Source organism: Empidonax traillii, unplaced genomic scaffold, assembly GCF_003031625.1.
Source record: "Empidonax traillii isolate 1590-97213 ecotype Southwest subspecies unplaced genomic scaffold, ASM303162v1 scaffold881:size300156, whole genome shotgun sequence".
Taxonomy (NCBI): domain Eukaryota; kingdom Metazoa; phylum Chordata; class Aves; order Passeriformes; family Tyrannidae; genus Empidonax; species Empidonax traillii.
Window position 1 is genome coordinate 86668 of NW_020956074.1, and position 19284 is coordinate 105951.

Genomic DNA, 19284 nt, shown 5'->3' on the forward strand with positions numbered 1-19284 from the left:
GCTCGTCCCGACTTGCCGGCGGTTCGCCGTGGCCGCGGCCCGGCCCCCGGGGCGGTGGGTGCTGTGAGTGCGGGGCGGGGAGCGGGGCCGCGTTGCCATGGGGACGGTGCGCGTGCGCCGCGCGGCCGCCATGGCGGGGGGCTGTGAGGGCGGGGGTCCCCCTGGGGTCCCTCAACCCCATCTCTGTCCCCGTCCCCTCGCTGTGACCGGGCTGCGGTGCCTCATCCCCGGCCCCGGGCCCCTGAAAGCAGCCCTGAAACCAAGCTCTGTCTCTCGCCATTGCCCGCGTCTTCTCAGCTGCGCCCTCCCGGCGACGCTGTGGAGGTGGATGTGACAGCGAACGTCGCTTCTGGTGACACGGAAAGGCTCAGGATTTTGTGTTTCAGTTAGAATCATAGAGTCATGAAGGCTGGAAAAGACCTCCGAGATCATCAAGTCCAACCTAAGACCTAATACTGCCATACCCAAGCTCTCCAGAAAGTGCCTGTTGTGGTTATTGCTGACAAGTCTTTGTTTTAAACACTGCTTGCTCGCACTAAAGAGGAGGCATTAGCTGACTGATTGGTCAGATCCAGCGTAACATCCATAACTTTGGGATGCTGACCTCCCAAATAATCACAATTAGTACACCAGGCAGGTTATTTTATCCTCGTGGGACTCCTGTTTTCCTTAACATCCTCTGCTCACTGTCAGAGCACTGTACTCCAGCCATGGGCATTTTCCTCCTCCTTACTTAAATCAAATTCAGGGGTTGTCCCAACAAAACCACTGTGTGGATATGGACTGTTAAGGTATTTACAGAAGCAATTGCAAGTTATAAACATCCCAGGGCATAAGCTGACTTTAACCTCATGTTTTGAGGATTTTTATTACCCATGTCAATGCAAATAACAGTGACATCGCTTGAACAGTTATTTCAGTCCTCAAAAGCTCACAACCTTTGATGATCCATGTGAGTTTTTTTTGACTCTGGGTCTTCTATGATTCTATGAAACTTCTGAACCTTTCTTGCCCCTAAAAAAAGTAATTTACTCTCATGTTTAATTGCCCAGAAAACCATGCAATTGTAGCCTAAAATGTAAAGGTTTTCAGTGAGGATTGATTATCTGACTTGTTAGTACAGCTACATCCCCTGCTGTGTTGTCTCAACTCCTCAAGGAAAGAATCCACTTTAGAAACACTTTTAGAGGTCAAAATCCAAGAACATGCAGACTCTCAACTAATTTTTGTTTAAAAATCCAGTGAAAACAATAGCAAACATAAACCAGTGTTCAAGGCCAGCTTGGACAAGACTTGGAGCAACCTGGGCTGGTGGAAGGTGTCCCTGCCCATGGCAGGGGTGGATGAGATGAGCTTTAAGGTCCCTTCCAACCCAAACCATGCTGGAATTCTGTGATTCTATGATATCTGATCTGTCATTTGAGCAATGGAATGCTAGGGAAATAGGGAAGACAAGTGAAATCCAGCTGAGAGCAGAGGTGTCAGCCTGTCTTTGTTGTGTTCCTTCCCTCTCCATGCAGGCAGAACATGGGAACGTGCTTTAAGAGAACACAGTTAAAGCAGTGTGGCTAAGAACCCCAAAAAGTACTCCATAAATGAGAGGCTCAGCTGCCTCTGGGGTGTGTGTGGTGAGCAGAGCAGAAAGCTCTCGACCCTCTGAACTCAGGTGGGAAGGAACAGCTCCAAAATTGCGGATTTTATCATTCCCTGCTGACAGTGAAAACCCTGGGAGTGTTGAGAATTCCACTGCCCTTGCTGCACATGCTGGGCTCTTGTTTTGCACTGGTGTTACCCCTTGTCCTTTGCTGAGATGCCCTTAAGCTCATCTTGCCTTTGTTTGAAGGGAAGCTGCTCCAATGGCCTCCGAAGGGCAAAGTGAGGATGCAGAACATCCAGCTGAGCCTCCTGCAGCTCCCGTGCAGAGTGACAGGCCATTCCAGTGGGGATCCATCCTGGCTGCAGTCAAAGACCAGCTCCCATCTCTGGACTCCGAGTCCTCCACAGTAAGCACTGAAACCTGCCTTTCTTCCCACACTGCCTCGCAGGAATCTCTCGAAGGCAGGAGCAGGTGACCTTGGGCAGGCATTTCAGAGTGGCTGGTTGCTCTGAAGGGGCTGCCTGTCCTGGCTGTGTAACACATTAATCCACAGCCTTTGGGGTTATCCTCAGTTGTCAGGTAGTCACTGCCATCTCCTCTCGCTGTATTCTCTGGAACCTGCCCCTCTGCTCAGGTGAGAGCCCACCTGCAGTGCTGCCTCCAGCTCCAGGGTTCCCAGCAGAGGGAGGACAGGGACCTGGGGGAGAGAGTCCAGAGGAGGTCACTGAGATGATCAGAGGGATGGAGCAGCTCTGAGGAAAGGCTGAGGGACTTGGGATTGTTCAGCCTGGAGAAAAAAAGGCTCTAGGGAGACCTGAGAGCCCCTCCCAGTGCCCAAAGGGACTCCAAGAGAGCTGGAGAGGGACTTGGGACAAGGGCCTGAAGTACCAGGACAAGGAGAATGGCTTCCCACTGCCAGAGGGCAGGGTTAGGTGGGATATTGGGAAGGAATTTTTCCCTGTGAGGGTGGGGAGGCCCTGGCACAGGCTGCCCAGAGAAGCTGTGGCTGCCCCTGGATCCCTGGAAGTGTCCAAGGCCAGGCTGGACGGGGCTTGGAGCAATGTGGGCTGGTGGAAGGTGTCCCTGCCCATGGCAGGGGGTGGAACAAGATGAGCTTTAAGGTCCCCTCCATCCCAAACCAGTCTGTGACTCACCAGACAGTAAGTATTTCCAGGGAAGAGGAGAGTAGTGGGCATCTTACACATTTCTTCTTAGTTTGTTTAGTCAAAAATTTGGTATGAAAGCAACATCCTGCTGATTTACAGTGAAATGATAATGTTTTATGCTTGGCAGTATCATGCTATTCATTCCACAGTGTACTTGCAGACAGCAGGCCTGTTGGTATGATTTTCTATCTCTGGGGATCCCAGGAAAGTGGTATTCCTGAAGGCTTGGTGATCCACTGGAAAAAAGCATTTGGCAGATATTTCATTCCTGGATTCTGCTTTTTTTTATTTTTTACTGCCTGTGATTCTGCACAAGCCCCGTTGCCTTTTTGTGCTTTGCTTTTACGTGCAAAGAAGGAGAGTGAGAGATCTTGTGTAGAATTCCTCCCTGTTACAACGTTTTTCACTTGCTGGGGCTGGGCCAGCTTGCTCTTGGCTGCTCAGGATCTCTGTTCATGCATCATATTTGCACCATCAGCCTGGTGCAAATAAAAAAGTGCCTTCCACTCTAGTCCAGGATGCCCTGGCACTGACTTTCCTGAGGAGATAATGTGTTTCAAGACTCTATTATTAGTGGCCTTTTGTCCAAATAAAAATATTTTGGTGATTTTCAGACATGTAGAAACTTGAAAAAGTAATTTTGAACACACAAAGGGTATATTTTATTCCATCTTCTTGTGGCTATAAATGGTACAAGGGGAGTCTTGAGGGCAGTGAAGGAAATGCCTCCAAGGGCTCTTTATCACTTATTATTATCATCAATGATCAGAAGCACTGTGATCTAGTGGATAAAGTGTTGACAGAGATACCATGACTTGATTTCTGCAACTGGATGTGTCACTGCCGTGGTGGACAAACCATTTTGCCTCCCTGTATCTCAGTTCCCCTCTTCCTACTCCCTGATTTAGTTATTTAAAACAACCACTGCATTTTAATATGTGTCTATATAGTCTGGATTAAGGCCCAACACTGGAATTATTTGTAGGCTTTCTTGTTGTGTAAGTGTACAAGAAGCTTAAGAAGGAGGAAAAGCTCCACACTCTGGTGCCAAATACCATTGTGACACTCTAAATCACACCCAACATTTCTTTGTACTTACAAAACAACCTCCAGTTTCTCTGCTTCTGTTTAAAAATTCCTGCTGAAGGAACCTGAGACAACCTGTTTGGCATTCAAAAGATCTGGTTGTGTAATCCCTGTCCTGCTGAACCTGCAGTTCCAGTGGTGCACCTTTGTCTGAGCCATTTATGCATCCCAGATCTGTGACCTGAATGTGCTCTGCTCCTGCCTCTGCAAATGGCACTGACAAATGTGTTCTGTGCCCTGAAGTGCTTTCCTTACCCTGATATGCAATTTATTAAGAGGAAAGATGTTCTGCTGGAGTTTTCTTCGTGTTAAGGAAAGTTAATGATACCAGAAAGAACGCTGTGCAGTGAATTCCCGAAAATGCACACTTGCAAGACGAAGGGACGAGCAGGAAAGCTGAGTCCTGACTGCTGAGGAGGTGCTTAATCTGCCCTTGGTGCCCATGTATAAGCATTCATCTCCAGTGCATATCTTATGTTTAGAAAAGGGATTTTCAAAGCTGTTTAAATGCTGACCTACCAAGCCTTCATGGCCCTGCCTGTCCTCAGCTGGGGCTCTCACCCACATGCCCAGCAGCTCTGCTTGAGTTCAGCTCGGGGCCTTCATTCTCCTTCTGAGCTGTGTTGGAGAAGTGTTGGTTTCTGGCTGAGCTGGACTTTCATCTGTGAATTAACTCTCAGGCTTTATCTCTGACCTGCTTCATCATTACAATATTGCCTTATGATGTAGATATTTTACTCAGCTTTGCTGCTACCCCTGCTCTGTCCTGTTTGTTCCTCTTGGGTACTGTGAAACTGGGCTTGGCCTGGTGAGGCCTTGCCTTCCCAGTCATGAGCTCCCCTTCCCTCAGAATCCCAGAATCCCAGAATGATTTGGGTTGGAGGGACATTAAAGCTCATCTCTTTCCAGCCCCCTGCCATGGGGGTTGGAAACCTTCCACGAGGCTGCTCCAAGCCCCGTCCAACCTGGCCTTGGACACTTCCAGGGATCCAGGGGCAGCCACAGCTTCTCTGGGCAACCTGTGCCAGGGCCTCCCCACCCTCACAGGGAGGAATTCCTTCCAATATCCCATCTAGCCCTTGCTTGTGGTTGTAGGAAGCCATTCCCTCTCATCCTGTCACTCCAGGCCCTGGTAAATAGTGAGCAGCTCTGCTCTTGCCTCTCTGGTGGCGAATGAGGTCTTGCACAGAGTCACTCAGGAGTGAGAGAACTTCCCACCGTTCTCCCTGCTCTGCTCAGGGAGATGTTTGTCATCAACCTCCATGGAAATGCAATGTTTTACATGGTTTTTACAACTGTAGCTTGCTCCAGTGTTGGGTGGCTGTGAGACAGCCTGGGGTGGTGGCTGTTGGGCTACTGCACTGTCTAGCGAAGGTGTGACTGCAAAGAAACTTCCTGGCTCTGCACTTCAAGGGGTGACAACAGGGGAGTTTTCACTGCAAACCAGATATTCAGGCAAATATTACAGTCACTTGTTTAATTTCTCTTTTTTTTTTTTTTATTATTGTTTTCAGTCTGATTGTGCGAGTGATGAGGAAGTTTTCATCTTCCAGCGGGAGCTGTCCAACTTAATTCCCGACCTTTCGGAAGAACTGATGATGTTTTCCCTGGAAGACTCCAACGTGCAGGTTGTGACTGTTGTGTGGGGGCTGTGCTGCTCTCACCCCTCTCTTCTGCCTGTCTCCAGTGAGGGCATCTGCTGGTGTTGGACCTGTTTGACTGAACTGTGTGATGGAAAAGCTTAATCCCCAGTACTTTCTCCCACCAGAAAGTAGACCTTTCTTTCTCTTTATACAGTGACTCTTTAAAGTTTTCTCTGTTCTTGAGATTTAGAACTTTTTTTGTCCCATCTCCTGGCAGTTCTTATTGTCCTTTTGCTGTTTGTTTTTCCTGTGCACTAGCAGTGCACACTAACCCTGCGGATTGATGCCTGAAGTTTTCAGGGTTTTAAATTGTTTCAGCTAACATTTGATGTGTCTAGAAAATGAAGAATTATTTAGGACAGTGCAGAAAGGGGGACAAGTATGAAGTTTACTCCCCTTAAACAGCTTTTCTGGGAGAAAATTATTATTTTGCTCCTGCAGTGATGAATTTGTAGAATCCCAGAATGGTTTGGGTTGGAAAGGACTTAAAGGTCATCTTGTTCCAACCCCCTCTGCCATGGGCAGGGACACCTTCCACCAGCCCAGGTTGCTCCAAGCCCCGTCCAACCTGGCCTTGGACACTCCTGGGGCTGGGGCATCCCATCCCTGCAAGATTACCCAGCATGAGAAGCTGGAAGAGGAGCCAGCTGACCCTGCTGTTCCATCATGGGAAGATTAACAGTGTGCTACTTTTCCCCTGTTGTTTATCTTGGTGTGAGAGATGTCCTAGAGTGAGCACATGTAAGGAAAACAAATCTCAAGGATGTTTAGCACTTCCTGAAATTAAAGTTTCTGGAAAGTAAACAGTCCTACTCTTTTCCATGATGGAGGCGGTGTGGGCTGTTTCCATATGGTGTCTAAGTTGGAGCTGTTGTCTTCCAATCACTTTGTTTTGGTTTATTATCTCCTTCTAAAGCTCAGGGAGATATCACTTTCTGCACATGTGTGCTTTTTCTACCTGTAGCAAATCCAGGAAACAGAAAGACAACCATGGGAAATCTGGAACGGAGACCTGGAAAGTTTTGGCTTTCAGGAGGAAACAGATGGTACCCAAATCATTGCAAAAGAAGATGTACAAGTGATTAAAGATGAGACTCCCAACCTTGCCAGCCAGACTGAAGAAATGCCAAACCAAAAGGGGGCTGTTCTTGAAGAGTCTCTTGCAGATTCCAGAGATCACCTTGAAGAGGAAGAACTGGGCAGGAGACAGGCCAGGGAAACAGGGAACTCTTGGCTTAACACAGCGTTGTCTGTGGATGAGCTGTGCAGTGAAAAAGAGAGAAAAGAGCTGACAGAGACAGAGATGCTCTCCCAAGTCATTCTGGAGCCATCCCCAGGCCACCCAGAGCAGGATGTCAAACCTCTTTCCTGTGACATCAACAACAGTCTAGAAAGAATTGCAAAGGGAGAAACCTCCTCAGATGAGCATCTTGGAGAGCTGACCCGTTTGTCATTGCAGGTAAGCGGCGCCAAGAACAAACTTTGGGGGGTGCTGCTCGTGGGGTGAGGGTGCATTGCTTTCAGAACCCTGCTAAGGCTGAAGTGCCAGCTGATGCACACACAGAGGGTATGTGCTCCATAAGTTCCAAAAGCTGTCTCAGAGCTGTCACTGCAAGTCCATGTTGGTGGCAAACCCAGCGGATCACAGCATGACTCGTGGGACTTCAGGACAGCCAACCACAGCATCTGCCCCTGGAAGCGCAGGAAACTCTTCTGCTGCTTCCAGGCAGACTTGGCACTAAAACAGGGAGCTTTCTGGCCTTCCAGTGTCTGGTCTTTCCTCTAATGCTGCAGGTGAGAAGAGAAGGTGGTTAGGATTGTTCCTGAAGTCCTAAATCTCTTCCACCTGAGGCAGGTCCTTAGTTCTGTGGGATGGTTCTCTTCAGTACTATAGGTTTAGGTCTTCCTTTATTGATTTTTGAGTTCATTAGGACTTAATCAGCACAGGGCATGACCTGATATTTCTGTTCAAAGCCTTCCATAGGTCAGAGTACAGACATTTCCTTTCCCTTTCATCTACATTCACAAAATATACTTTTTGATGTTAGAGCTGTTCCAGTACAGGCAAGGAATGCAGCTGCTTGCCTGTGTGGTAAATTGTGCTGCATCATTGGAGGGGATCTTTTTCAAGTGGTTCTGGGTTTAATTCCCATCCCACCTCATCTAAATCAGTTGCTATATTAATTCAGGAGGCATGATTTGCCTTTCAGAACCTATCTGATATCAGCTGATGGTTTTGGTTGGGCACTGAGACCAGGCTAAGTGTGTCCTCACTTTCATTTGGAAGGTGGTTGTTACTTCCCAGCTCAGCAAGGTACTTCGTTTATGTCAAGTTGTTAATACCAGTATACAGTTTCTCCTTGGTTCATATCCGTTCATTTGATTTTTTTTTCCCCTCAAGTTCCTTTCTGTGTTAGAAATGGAATTGTGCAAATCTTAAATTCTTTTCTTCTGGACCCTGTCTGGTACCTTCCCACAGTGCTGTTCCTAGCAGGTTACATGGTAGTTTGATCTTTGCTATTATAATGGTTTGTACTTCAGTACTATTACTGAAAGAGAAGCTTAGTTCTAACTGCATCATAATAAAATAAATGTTTATGTTGTCTTTCTCTTCGGGCTGTTTGATAAAACAGAATCTGTGCTGACCTGTGATGTTCTCAGTTGTCAGTCCTTTCTTGCTGTTCCAGACCAATAAATAATGGCATTTTGGAACCAGTATTAGCTTTGTGTTGGTGAGAGACTTCATCCTGTGACGCTCATCAGGGTTTTATCTTTCATCAGCTGCAGCGTGTAATGACAGAATAGAAGTAGTCAGGGTTCAAGATGTGTGAAGATTTATTGCTCAGGAAGGACTGAGAATCTTCTCTGAAACAAGAGGGGCAGATGACAGAGGTTTTACAAGGTGAAACTGCTGGTTTTGGAATCTGCTTCTGCTTTCTAAAACCTGTGAGTGGTTCTGAGAAATGCATGTTTGTTGTAGCTGTGACATCATTGTCTCGACTGACAGCCCCCTTCCTTTTAATAAACCTTATGAGCGCTTCTAAGTTCTGGTGATGATGTTTCAGATGGATGTGAATATTTTTAATTAAACCTTCAATTTCAACTAATGGGGAAAGCAATCAGTGTTTTAAATGCACGTGGATGTGGCAGTGCAGCCTGGCTCTCATACCTGAGTTAGCAGTGTGAGCGTGCCCTCAGCCAGGTGTGTGGGATTCCTGGCAATGAAATGGGTGATCCCATACTCACTGTGGAATAACAGCTGGGAGATTGCTGATTGTACCTAGAGGAATGGGAATTTACCTCATCTCAGAGAACAGAAAAGCCAGAATTCCTTGTCTTACGAGTGGCAGTGAGAAGTTCTCAGCATTATTCAGGATCAGAATACATGTGCTTGGTCTCGAATCAGGCCATTTTTTAATCTGTTTTCACTGTCTCTGGGGATTTTTTGTAGCCTATTTCAAAAGGGTTCGTGATTGTCAGTGAAAAAACCTCGGCAGGAGTAGATGAAGCAGCTGGAGAGATGCTCTGTCCAAAGGGATATAATAAATCATTCCTTTCCTTCCAGCAGTTCCTTGTGGGGCTGCTGAAAGCAAGCTGGCAGTCAAGTTAGGGATGGTCTTTTGGGAGTGAACTTTCCATCATGTTCCTGTTGTCTTCTTTCAGAACATTGAGAAATGGGATCTGGACAAGAATCCTGAGGAGCTGGAGCAGCAGAGAGATAACACTCCTCCAGAAGTTGCTTTCTTCTCAGCTGTTTATGGTAATATGACTAAATTAATACCAACTTTGCTGAAAGTGTGTGTATAAAAATAAATAAAACTCGGGTTCCTGTGTTTAAGTCATCCCCTGCAGCATGATTTTGAAGATTGAAATCACAGTGGATTTTTTTAATCCCTCTAAAACGTGTTTAATTAGCTTCCCTCAAGATTTCATCTGGTTTTCTTAGCCTGAAGCCAGCGCTTCGTGGCCTGCCATGGCCTAAGAGTGGATCAGACAAGCTGGATGAAGGTTTGAGGGGAGTCAGAGCCAGATGCCAATATTTTCTTTCTCCTTCCCCTTCTGCCAGGCTGTGGGAAAAGGGACAATGTGGAAATGAGGTGTGTTGGGTGATCCCATGGCAGAGGACCACAACTGGTGATTCCTTTGGTTGCTCTTCCCTAGAGACCTTCAGGAGGAAGCCTGAGCTCCTGGAAATGCTGGAAGAGCTGAGTGCCAGGCAGTCCAGGCCAGTGTCTCCTCCCTGCAGGTGGCTGTCAGCCAAGCCCTCCTCCTTTCAGGAACAGCAGGACAATAAGTAGGTCCTTTTCTGTCATTTACCCCAGATAATCCTGGCTGCCCACAGGGATACTGGAAACTTCTGTAGGTGCCGTTCCCTGCAGCCACTGCAGAAAGCTGATTCCATAGTTGGAATATGCTCCAGGGATGTTCATGGGAAGAATTAAGACTCAGTCATTCACATACATTTGATGATAAACACCTCAGCATTATCCATCATCAACCACCACCTTTGTCTAGGCCTTACCTGAGACAAAGGGGAAAGGCAGGAAAACAAGGCTAAGCTGATTATCATCCTCACATTGTTTTGGCATCCAAGCTACCAATTTCTTTTTATTGGTACTTCAATTTAGGTAAAATATACAGGATGTTTTTTTTGTGGGTATCAGTGGAAATGTCAGTGCATCATGGAGGGTTCTGTGTGAAAGAAGTGGGTTTCAGGCTGTTCAGAGGGAACAACATCAATGGTGGAGGCACAGAGGAAACAACACTGAAAAAGCCTGTGCAGTGGAAGGGGGGAAGTATCCTCATTGCCAGAGCAGGGAGAGCCACGAAGATGATTTGCACTTTGTGTGCTCTGAAGGATGAAACAGAACTGCCTAGAGTGGCAGAGAGGAAAAGGGAGACCTGTTCTTAACACACTGACACAGCTAATTGGTACCATAACTGCCTGCCTTTGTTCTACAAAACCATTTGATGTTGTCAGATTTTGAGAACTAAATATCCCTCATCCTCCTGCCTGTGATCTGCATTCCTGGGGGAAGCTGAATCTTTGACTTAAGCTTTGAAAGGTGGTGGATAGCAGGCAGAAGTAGAGTTGGAATCTGTGTGGTAGCCAAGCACAAAGCTCTTTTCTCCACCCGGTTTTGATCCTAATCCCCACTCTGCAGGACTTCTTGTCTGGCTAAGGCAGAGGACATGCTGAAATGGTGTGTTCTGTATGCAGGGATGTTGCCTTGCCATCATCCTCCCTAAGTTCTCTGAGAAGGAACAGAAGGTTACAGAGCCTGCCAGAGCCTGCAACTGTGTACTTAGACTTAAGAGAGGATGCCCCACAGAACTCAGTGACGTTCCCTGAAGAGGAACAAAGGTAAAGCCTGGATTTATAGCACTTTATTGGTAGTGAGAAACAAGGAGCAAAAAGTGGGAAACTGAAACCTTCTCTCTGCGTTGCATAGCTGTGAAATGCAGCTTTAAAACTGTTCTTTCACACTCTGCCATCAAAAGAAACCTTAAATAAGCAGCTGATAGGTCATAAACAGGTAACGCATTTTGAGCTGGCTGCTTGAATATTTTAATTTTTTTGTTAGAGTAGTAGTGTGAAGAACTATCCATAACACTTGGTGTTCTTCTCTGAAAGTCTCTCCCTATTTTCTAATTTTCTAAATTTGTATTATATATATTTTTCATATATATATTCAATATAATTGATGAAGAGCCAACACCCATTTGGAACAGAGTTTAACTCATGTTGTCTGATTTGTTTCACAAGTTCAAGTGACAGCTCCACTGAAGAAGAAGAAGAAGAAGAGACTGTGACAATTAAGGATGAAGCAGAAAGGAGAATGTAAGACTCTTTAGCAGGACCCCAGATCAAGTGATAGAATGTTCATTCTTTCTGGAACTCAAATAATTGCCCTAACAGTGATTAGAGTGAAAGCTTGTGTACTGAAATACCTCCATTTCTGGTCTTCCCAGATGAGGAGCCCAATAACGAAAATATTTGTCTGGCCCCAGGAGATCACTTTTCCTGTTGCATGGCAAAGGTTCCAAAGGTAGAAAAGAGTTGTTGATCCTCGAGGCAGTGCAGCACTTGCACCTCTGCAGTGCATGGGAGGAACTCAAAACTCAACTGGAATGGCCCTGGGTGGCTGGGAAATGTGACTCTTCCTGTTTGAGTGACACAAGAACTGTCCTTTAAATGACTCACAGTCAATCTTTGAAAATGTTTTAGGGGGTTGACTCAGACAAACCTTTTATTTTTTTAGAAAAAATAAACCAGGCTGGAATAGATAGAAATTAAAAGAGGGTGTTGAATACACTGTGTGGGCAGGGATGCTCCCCGTTCTCCTTAATTGGAGGGGGAAGGGGAAAGAGTGTGATGGATGGAATTCTAAACTGTAAATTCTTCAGGAGGCACAGATGTCAGCCTTTTCCTGTTACTAAACTCAGGGTTTGATTCATACCCATAAGTTATTAGACATTTGTTTAACGTGAAGCAGAGATGTCAAGCCTTGATGATCTTCCTGCATTTATGCTGTGGGTTAGTTTCAAAGTCTGCTGCATGTAAATTCACATCACAGCAGTGCAGAGGACCAGCACAACACATTTATTGTTGTGCCAGCCAATTATACTTTTTTTTTTTCTAATGGTTCGAAAGAAGAAATGATTTGACAAGGAGCAGAGCCTAAACAGTATCATTTAGGACATCTAATCCAAACTCCAAAAAGCAGGGACAAGGTGATGCTTGGGGGACTCTCCCTGGCACTGACACGAATTCAGCAGTTGCATCAATGTAAACTGAGTGATGGAGCAGAGCTCGGCTAATTGGATTTTGAGTTGCTTTAATGTTGCTAAAGAACATACACAAATGAAATGCCTGGCAAATATTGCTCAGTTCTGTTTGGAAATACAGAAATCCCCTTGGTCTCAGCAGGGCAAGATTCTGATTTCATTCACAAGGGGTCAGTGCCATTTTCACTCTTCTCTGGATGGAATTATTAAACATATGCTACATATTCTGTAGTACAATATACCTACAATGCTGAGGGCTCATACACACCACCAAACTACAGCATTACTATCCAACCCAAACCAACAGCTACTCAGGCTGTGTACTCATCTAAAATAAGGTGTTTTATTTGCTCATAATCACCTGATGAGGTACAAATTGATTTTAGCAGGTGACCTGGGAACAGAACTGCAAACTCACCATGTCTGCCCATTGTGTCATGACCAGACATTCCACAACAGAACATATCCCAATGATGTGCTTGCTGAGAGTTCAGCAGTCTCGTTAACTTGGAGGGGATATTGGTTAAGCCAAATGCTCAAAAATTCTAACAATTACTAGAAAAAAACTTCTTCTGTCTGTATTTGAATCCCAACCCCTGCATCCAAAGGCGACAGAAATCTGCAGGCTCTGACTTCCATGCCAACGAAGCATTTGTTGAGGGCTCTTTTAGTAGGTGTGTGTTGTGCCTGAAATGCAGAAGAGGTAAATAAATTGCCATTAAGATAATTTCTGTGTTCTGTCTCCATAGTGTTTTGTGTCCCCTGAGTGCTGTTGCTGCCATTACCAACAGCTATCATTCCTGTAGATGCCCAGCCCTTGTTTTGGAGCTGTTACTCATATGAGAAGTTCCTCAGAGTTTGAATTTATTCCTATGATGCTTTGGCTTGATTAAATGAGTTTTTAATTTCCTTTGCAGGAGGAATTGCTCAGGGAAAAGCTTCTTACTGCAACAACTCCGAGCAGCCCGTAAGGAGACCTCAGAGCTTCTTCATAAAACACCTGCTGCAACTGGAAAACTGGATCCAGAAAGTCTGGAAGACAGAGGTTCCTCCAATATCAGTCAAACCCAATATTGCAAAGTGAGGCAAGAGACAAATAAGGTGGTCCCTGGGAAACTAATGAGGTTGGAACCAGAGAAGGAAAGTCCCCCTTTGTCCAGCTGTGGGGACAACAAAGCTGACATAGAAAAAGGAAACAAAATGGAAGCTGAGAAGGTTCAGAGTTCAGGGAATGCTCCGGAGTGTCCTCGAACTACAAGAGAATTGCCAAGGTATCCCCCAAGAAAAGCCATCAGTGGTTTTGATTGTTGTCTGGCTGTCTAAGATTAAAGAACATTACTTGCCTGCTCTGTGAGCTGGAGCAAAAGGGTGTCTGGTTTTGTTACCTGAAAAACAACAGTCCTGGCAGCTCTTGCTGAAAGGTTTAGAGGAAGCCTGAGTGGATCAGTGAAGTGGCCTGGGATTAGTTGTGCTATGGCACTCACTTGTGACATTGTGAATTTAGCCTTTTACTTTAGTTTTTATTCTGTAGAAGAGGAGCATAACGATATTGATTTGCTTTGTGAACAACAGCACTGAGGTTTCCTAAGCACAGCATCCTAGAAAATAGGTCTGGCAGGGTCAGTCTCCCTGCACCAATACAGAGTGAGGTAAAGTCTAATCCTTTCCTGGCATATCTTTATATAACTTGCTCTTGAAATCCTCAATGGCGAGGATTCCTTGACTCCCAGGTAGTACATTTTGCTGCTTTATTATCTTTACAGTTGTAAAGCTTTTCCTTAAATTATCCTCTCTCCGATTTAAGCTTGTTTTTGTTGTGTTCCTGGAAGGAATGGGAAGTGGTTTATTTCTCTTTCTCAATATCAAACACTTTTTACGAACTGGAAGATGTATCAGCCTCCCCTTGTAACATTTTCTTCCAAACAAAGGAATTCTGACTCTTTGCCATCAAGGAAAATGCAAGACCTTGGAGGAATACCAAAGGAACACCTTGGAAAGCTTTAAAAAGTGGAAATAAGAGTGATATCCATTGAGGAAATAGCAGAGTTATTTGGGCCTTTGCCTCTTTGGGCTTCGTTTAATGTTGTGTATTCTGCAGAAGGTCTGATTTGAAAGTGAAATCAGGTGGTTGCCTTGTGCACCTGCCCAGCTCTTTGGGAGAGCTCCATTATCCTGACTTTTCAAAGGTTATGTTCTGCCTGCTATTTTCAGACTGAAATGACTTTGACATACGAGCCCTGGAAAGAATTAGGATCTGCCTGCTCTGGAGACTGTTCCTGTTTCAGAGCTAAACAGTTGCTGGCCCTGCCACTTAAACACCTCAGCTCCTGTGTACCTGGTGTAAATGGCAGATGGTTGGTTGCAGGGTTTTTTCCCCTCTCTGGAATTCCTGACATTAAAGCTCATTGCTTCCATCAGGAATATAAAACTCCATTTTGGCTCCCTGTTAACCTGCCACAGAGATGGGAACCCATGGCTGGGCAAGGAGCTGGGTTAGTTATTGTCCAAGTAATAGCTCACAATGATTTTAACTGATTTCAGTTTTCTTTCTTGCTATTCTCATCATTTTTGGGGCACCTGGGGCTGGAGAAGTCAGAAGAAATCAAACTCCATGGCAGAGGAAATCTTCCTGCAGGCATCAAAATGTAGAAAGATGGAAGGTCTTGGGTCAGGGAAACTTGTCACTCACTGTCCCATCCTATAGCAGATAGGAAAGGAGATGGGGTTAGGCTGAGACTTTTGGTGTGGAGATAGGCAGTGAAACATCACAAATACATCTCTGCTTCAAGAAATTTTTCTCTCCAAATAGATCATCACCACTTATCAGAGATTTGAGCTCTGCTCCTTTGCTTTGAAGTTGGGTGTTTTTCTCAGAGAGATGATTTCATCTCATGACAAGTTCTTGTGTCCACCTAAAAATCTTTCGAAATCTATTTTAGCCTTGCAAGTCATATTTCACTCAAGTGTGTGGTATAAATACAAGAAAAAAAAAAAAAAAGAAATACAAACAGATGAACAAGTGGCTTTTTCTCCCAAGTGAAAAGCTTAAGCCAAGCAGAATCTGTATATTTTTCAGGACTCAAGAAAGTGAAAGAGAGCTATCCCAGAAGGAAGAGCAGCTGAAAGAGAGACAGAGGAGACTCGGATTCCAGGAGCAGCTGGAGGGATTGCAGCCTCAGCAGTCAGTGTGTGGGACCCAGCCCATGGCAGAGAACACCCCTGTTCTGTTCCACATGGTCAGTGGCTGCCTGTGATTTACAGAGTGGCTTCCTGGCTCCGGGCAAGTGTGTAAATCCTAGAGCAAAAAGGAATTTTCATTGCATTATTGAAAATCTGTTTGTTGTGGAGCACCATCACTTGATGAGATGAGCGGTTGCACAGCTCTTGTCTCACACTAGTTGTATTTTTTCCACTTTCCTGTGCAGGGAGAGCTCCCCATGCAGCTGGCCAGAGTTTTAACCTGTCATGGTATGGCAGGAGCCCAGCTTGCTGAAATCAGTGTGCTTAATGTCATCTACTTCAAGGGAACCAGACTTTCCCACGTGATTTTTCATAGCTTTTTCTAAAAAAAAAAACCAAAATATTTTTACTGTCATACTCCTAAAGCAAAGGTTATGCTGAGTCCTGTCTGGTTGTCTGCCCCCAGCAGCTTTATAGGTCAGTTTAGTGGGTAGGTTTTGAGGACTGTGGGTTTCATAATAACTTTTGCTCCTGATTAAGGGAGTATGAAATTATCCTGATTTTTTCCCCAATAAGGCTTGGAGGACAGGGCTAGTTTTCCTCCTGAGAAGGTTTGTATAAGTCTTGTTGGAATGAGATGGTCTTTAAGGTCCCTTCCAACCCAAATCATTCCATGATTTTGTGATATGCAGTCCTGCCTCCTCCTTTCACTGAATTCACTGACCACGGGGCCAGCTGAGAAGGTAAGAGGAGATGAGAAACTCCAGCATTTGTCTGCAATGATTTATTTGGGCAAAAATTGGAAGACCTTACAGCCCTAAATTGGGGGCTGCACCGTTCAGGTTTGGTTTGTAACTTCATTACTGTGTTTCTGGAGATTTGAATGCTCATTTTATTTACCGCTGGATTAATCACCAATGAGGAGTAAAGGCCTAACAAACTGCCAGCTGACTTTCCCTCTGCCAGCCTGCTTTGACAAGGTCAGGACACTGCCCAGAGCTCTATTTTGGGGGTGTAAGGTTGTGGATCCTTCAGCCTCTTGCTGCTGTGAGGTACCACCCATTCCAGTTCGCCCTTATTAAGATGCAGACACTCACTGGCTCATCAGAGCCTCGCTATCTCATTCCTGACAGTGCACCAAGCAATGCAGAATTATTCTGCACCGTGGTCATTTCCCATCTTTGCTGTGCTGAAGCCAATAAAATGAAGATAAGGGCTTGGTAATGGGGTTTGTCTGGAGTGCAGCTCAGGGTGTGTCTGTGCTGGAGCTGAAATGCAGTGTAAATGTGCTCCTAATAGATTTGGTGATAGTCCTGCCAGCCACTCGTGGCAGCAGGACGTGGGCATTGCTGCCCAGGGTTTCCAGCCTTCTGCTGCCCATGGAAACAGGACAAGAGGCAGTGATTTTCAACTGCCAGAGGGCAGGGTTAGGTGGGATATTGGGAAGAAATTCTCCCCTGTGAGGGTGGAGAGGCCCTGGCACAGGTTGGGCAGAGAAGCTGTGGCTGCCCCTGGATCCCTGGAAGTGTCCAAGGCCAGGTTGGACGGGGCTTGGAGCAACCTGGGCTGGTGGAAGGTGTCCCTGCCCATGGCAAAGGGTGGGACAAGACTTCTAAAATGTATTAACATCATGCATCAAACATAGCAGTCTTTTATAAGATCACTTGAAACCCACCTTGATAGCAGCATTTTTTTTATTAGAATAGGGTTTTCTTTTCTTTCTTTTTTTCTGAACATAGACAGAAAAACTTGTATGTTTTGACATTTAAAACTAAAGAAGCTATAATTTGGCAGCTATGTCTCAGTGAAAATATCTAATATCTATATATAAACATGTACATTCAGAGAACAAGCCCCAGTATTTGACAGAGTATCACACTTTTGAATTTGTTTTGTAAGTCCTTTGTTTTGGCAGTGATAGATGTTCAGATCTGGAACACTTGTCATGGTTTCCAGAATTCCTCTGACCATTTATAATGTACATAAATTATTGAATTGAATAATAATCAGAGAGAAAGTTTAGAAACTCTGCAATTACTGTAGCTGAGATGCTGGAAAAAGACTAGCAAAGGAAATTTCAAAAGCTGCATTAGGGTTACATTAGAGTTCTTGTCTAAAATATAAAAGCAGTGAAACTCAGATTTAATGTGCTCTGTTTTTTTCCTTAACCCAGTTCAGTCAGACTCTGTCCTCAGCTTCACTTTGAGAGTCAGGGTTGGGGATAACACTCCAAACAGTGCAGACTGAGAATTAACTTCCAGGGCCACTTCAGCTTCTGAGGAAGGGGCTGAGGTCCAGTGTATTTTCAGGTTATGCAGGTACCAAGTTTCCTGGGAAATCTTTGGGTTCACTCTGAGAATTCTGCCTGTCACATCTGTGTGTCAATACTTTTGCCATCTGTCCCACCTCTTTGTTTTAAAAATAATGCATGGAAGAACCTGTATTTTTTAATGGTTTTGGGTTTTTTCTGCTCCCCTTCACCACACAAGCTATCAGTGAAATTTAAGACTGGCAGGGGTTGATCTCTTCTGAAACTGGGCCCCTTAAGCACATTTTAACCTTTGGACCTATTTTGGTTCCCACATTTGGATCTTTGGATTTCATTCAGAACTGATGTAAGGATCCAGAGCCCTGTGAAAGCCAGCAGAGTGGTGATGTGATCCTTGTTGTAAGGTCAGGATGAGTGAATAGTTTAGAGTAACGTGCACAGGGTTTGTTTCAGTATTTGAGCAGAGTTTTATTGATGAGGGAGGGAAAGGAAAGCTGCACAGTACGTAAACCAGTTAAATGGGGATGTAAAATGAAATGAGTTTGATCTGTCACTTCATTCATCTTGCTTATTATGATGGAGTAACTTTGTACTGATGTTGTTTTCCATATTATATTCCCATTAGGTGGGATCCAGATAATAGCTTTTACTTTTACCAGGCTCATAACTGAGATTTATGTCAGGGAGCAGCACAAGTGGGTTACTCTAAGAATCAGAGAATCACAGGGCAGTTTGGGTTGGAAGGGACCTTAAAGCTCATCTTGTTCCACTCCCTGCCATGGGCAGGGACACCTTCCACCAGCCCAGGTTGCTCCAAGTCCTGTCCAGCCTGGCCTTGGACACTTCCAGGGATCCAGGGGCAGCCACAGCTTCTCTGGGCAACCTGTGCCAGGGCCTGACACCCTCACAGGGAACAATTTCTTCCCAATATCCCATCTAACCCTGTCCTGTCTTTAGGGAAGACAAAGCAGGGACTGCAGGTGAGAGCAGGGCAGGCAGGGCAGGGACCTCACCAGAGCAGCTCTGATTGAGGGGCCAGTTGGGAAGTGTGTGGAAGGAGGTAGGTCCAAGGGACAGGACATGTGGTCAGCCAGTGCAGGGGTGCCCCAGGGTGTCTGTAGGGATGAGTCCAGTCTGAGATCAAGCCACAGAGTCAAATCAGTGAGTGAAGGGTCAGTTCAGGTGAGGGAGGTGCCAGGCAGAGGTAGAGCTGCAGTGCAGCTTGACAAGGACCAAGGGAAATGTGTCAGCTGAAATGCAGAATCACAGAATATGCTGAGTTGGAAGGGACCCACAAGGATCATTGAGTCCAACTCCTACCCCTGCACAGACACCCCAGCATTCCCACCCTGTCCCTGAGAGTGTTGTCCAAACCCTCCTGCAGCTCTGGCAGCCTTGGGGCTGTGCCCACTGCCCTGGGGAGCCTGTTCAGTGCCAACCACCCTCTGGGGGAAGAACCTTTCCCTGAGATCCACCCTGAGCCTGCCCTGACACAGCTCCAGCCATTCCCTGGGGGCTGTCCCTGCTCCCCCCAGAGCAGAGCTCAGTCCTGCC

The 19284-nt window shown here is 45.6% G+C and overlaps 1 protein-coding gene across 1 annotated transcript in view; it reads left to right on the plus strand.

Moving 5' to 3' along the window:
- Positions 1–53: 53 nt before the first annotated feature.
- Positions 54–19284, plus strand: part of CUNH16orf71 (chromosome unknown C16orf71 homolog) — an 89906-nt gene continuing 70675 nt past the window's right edge. The window contains exons 1-10 of the mRNA XM_027902478.1: positions 54–63; positions 1844–2003; positions 5364–5480; positions 6457–6951; positions 9156–9252; positions 9654–9786; positions 10714–10857; positions 11260–11334; positions 13199–13552; positions 15340–15517. Of these exons, the coding sequence (XP_027758279.1) occupies positions 1857–2003; positions 5364–5480; positions 6457–6951; positions 9156–9252; positions 9654–9786; positions 10714–10857; positions 11260–11334; positions 13199–13552; positions 15340–15517 (1740 nt within the window). The 5' untranslated portion in view covers positions 54–63; positions 1844–1856. The remainder of the gene's footprint in view (positions 64–1843; positions 2004–5363; positions 5481–6456; positions 6952–9155; positions 9253–9653; positions 9787–10713; positions 10858–11259; positions 11335–13198; positions 13553–15339; positions 15518–19284) is intronic.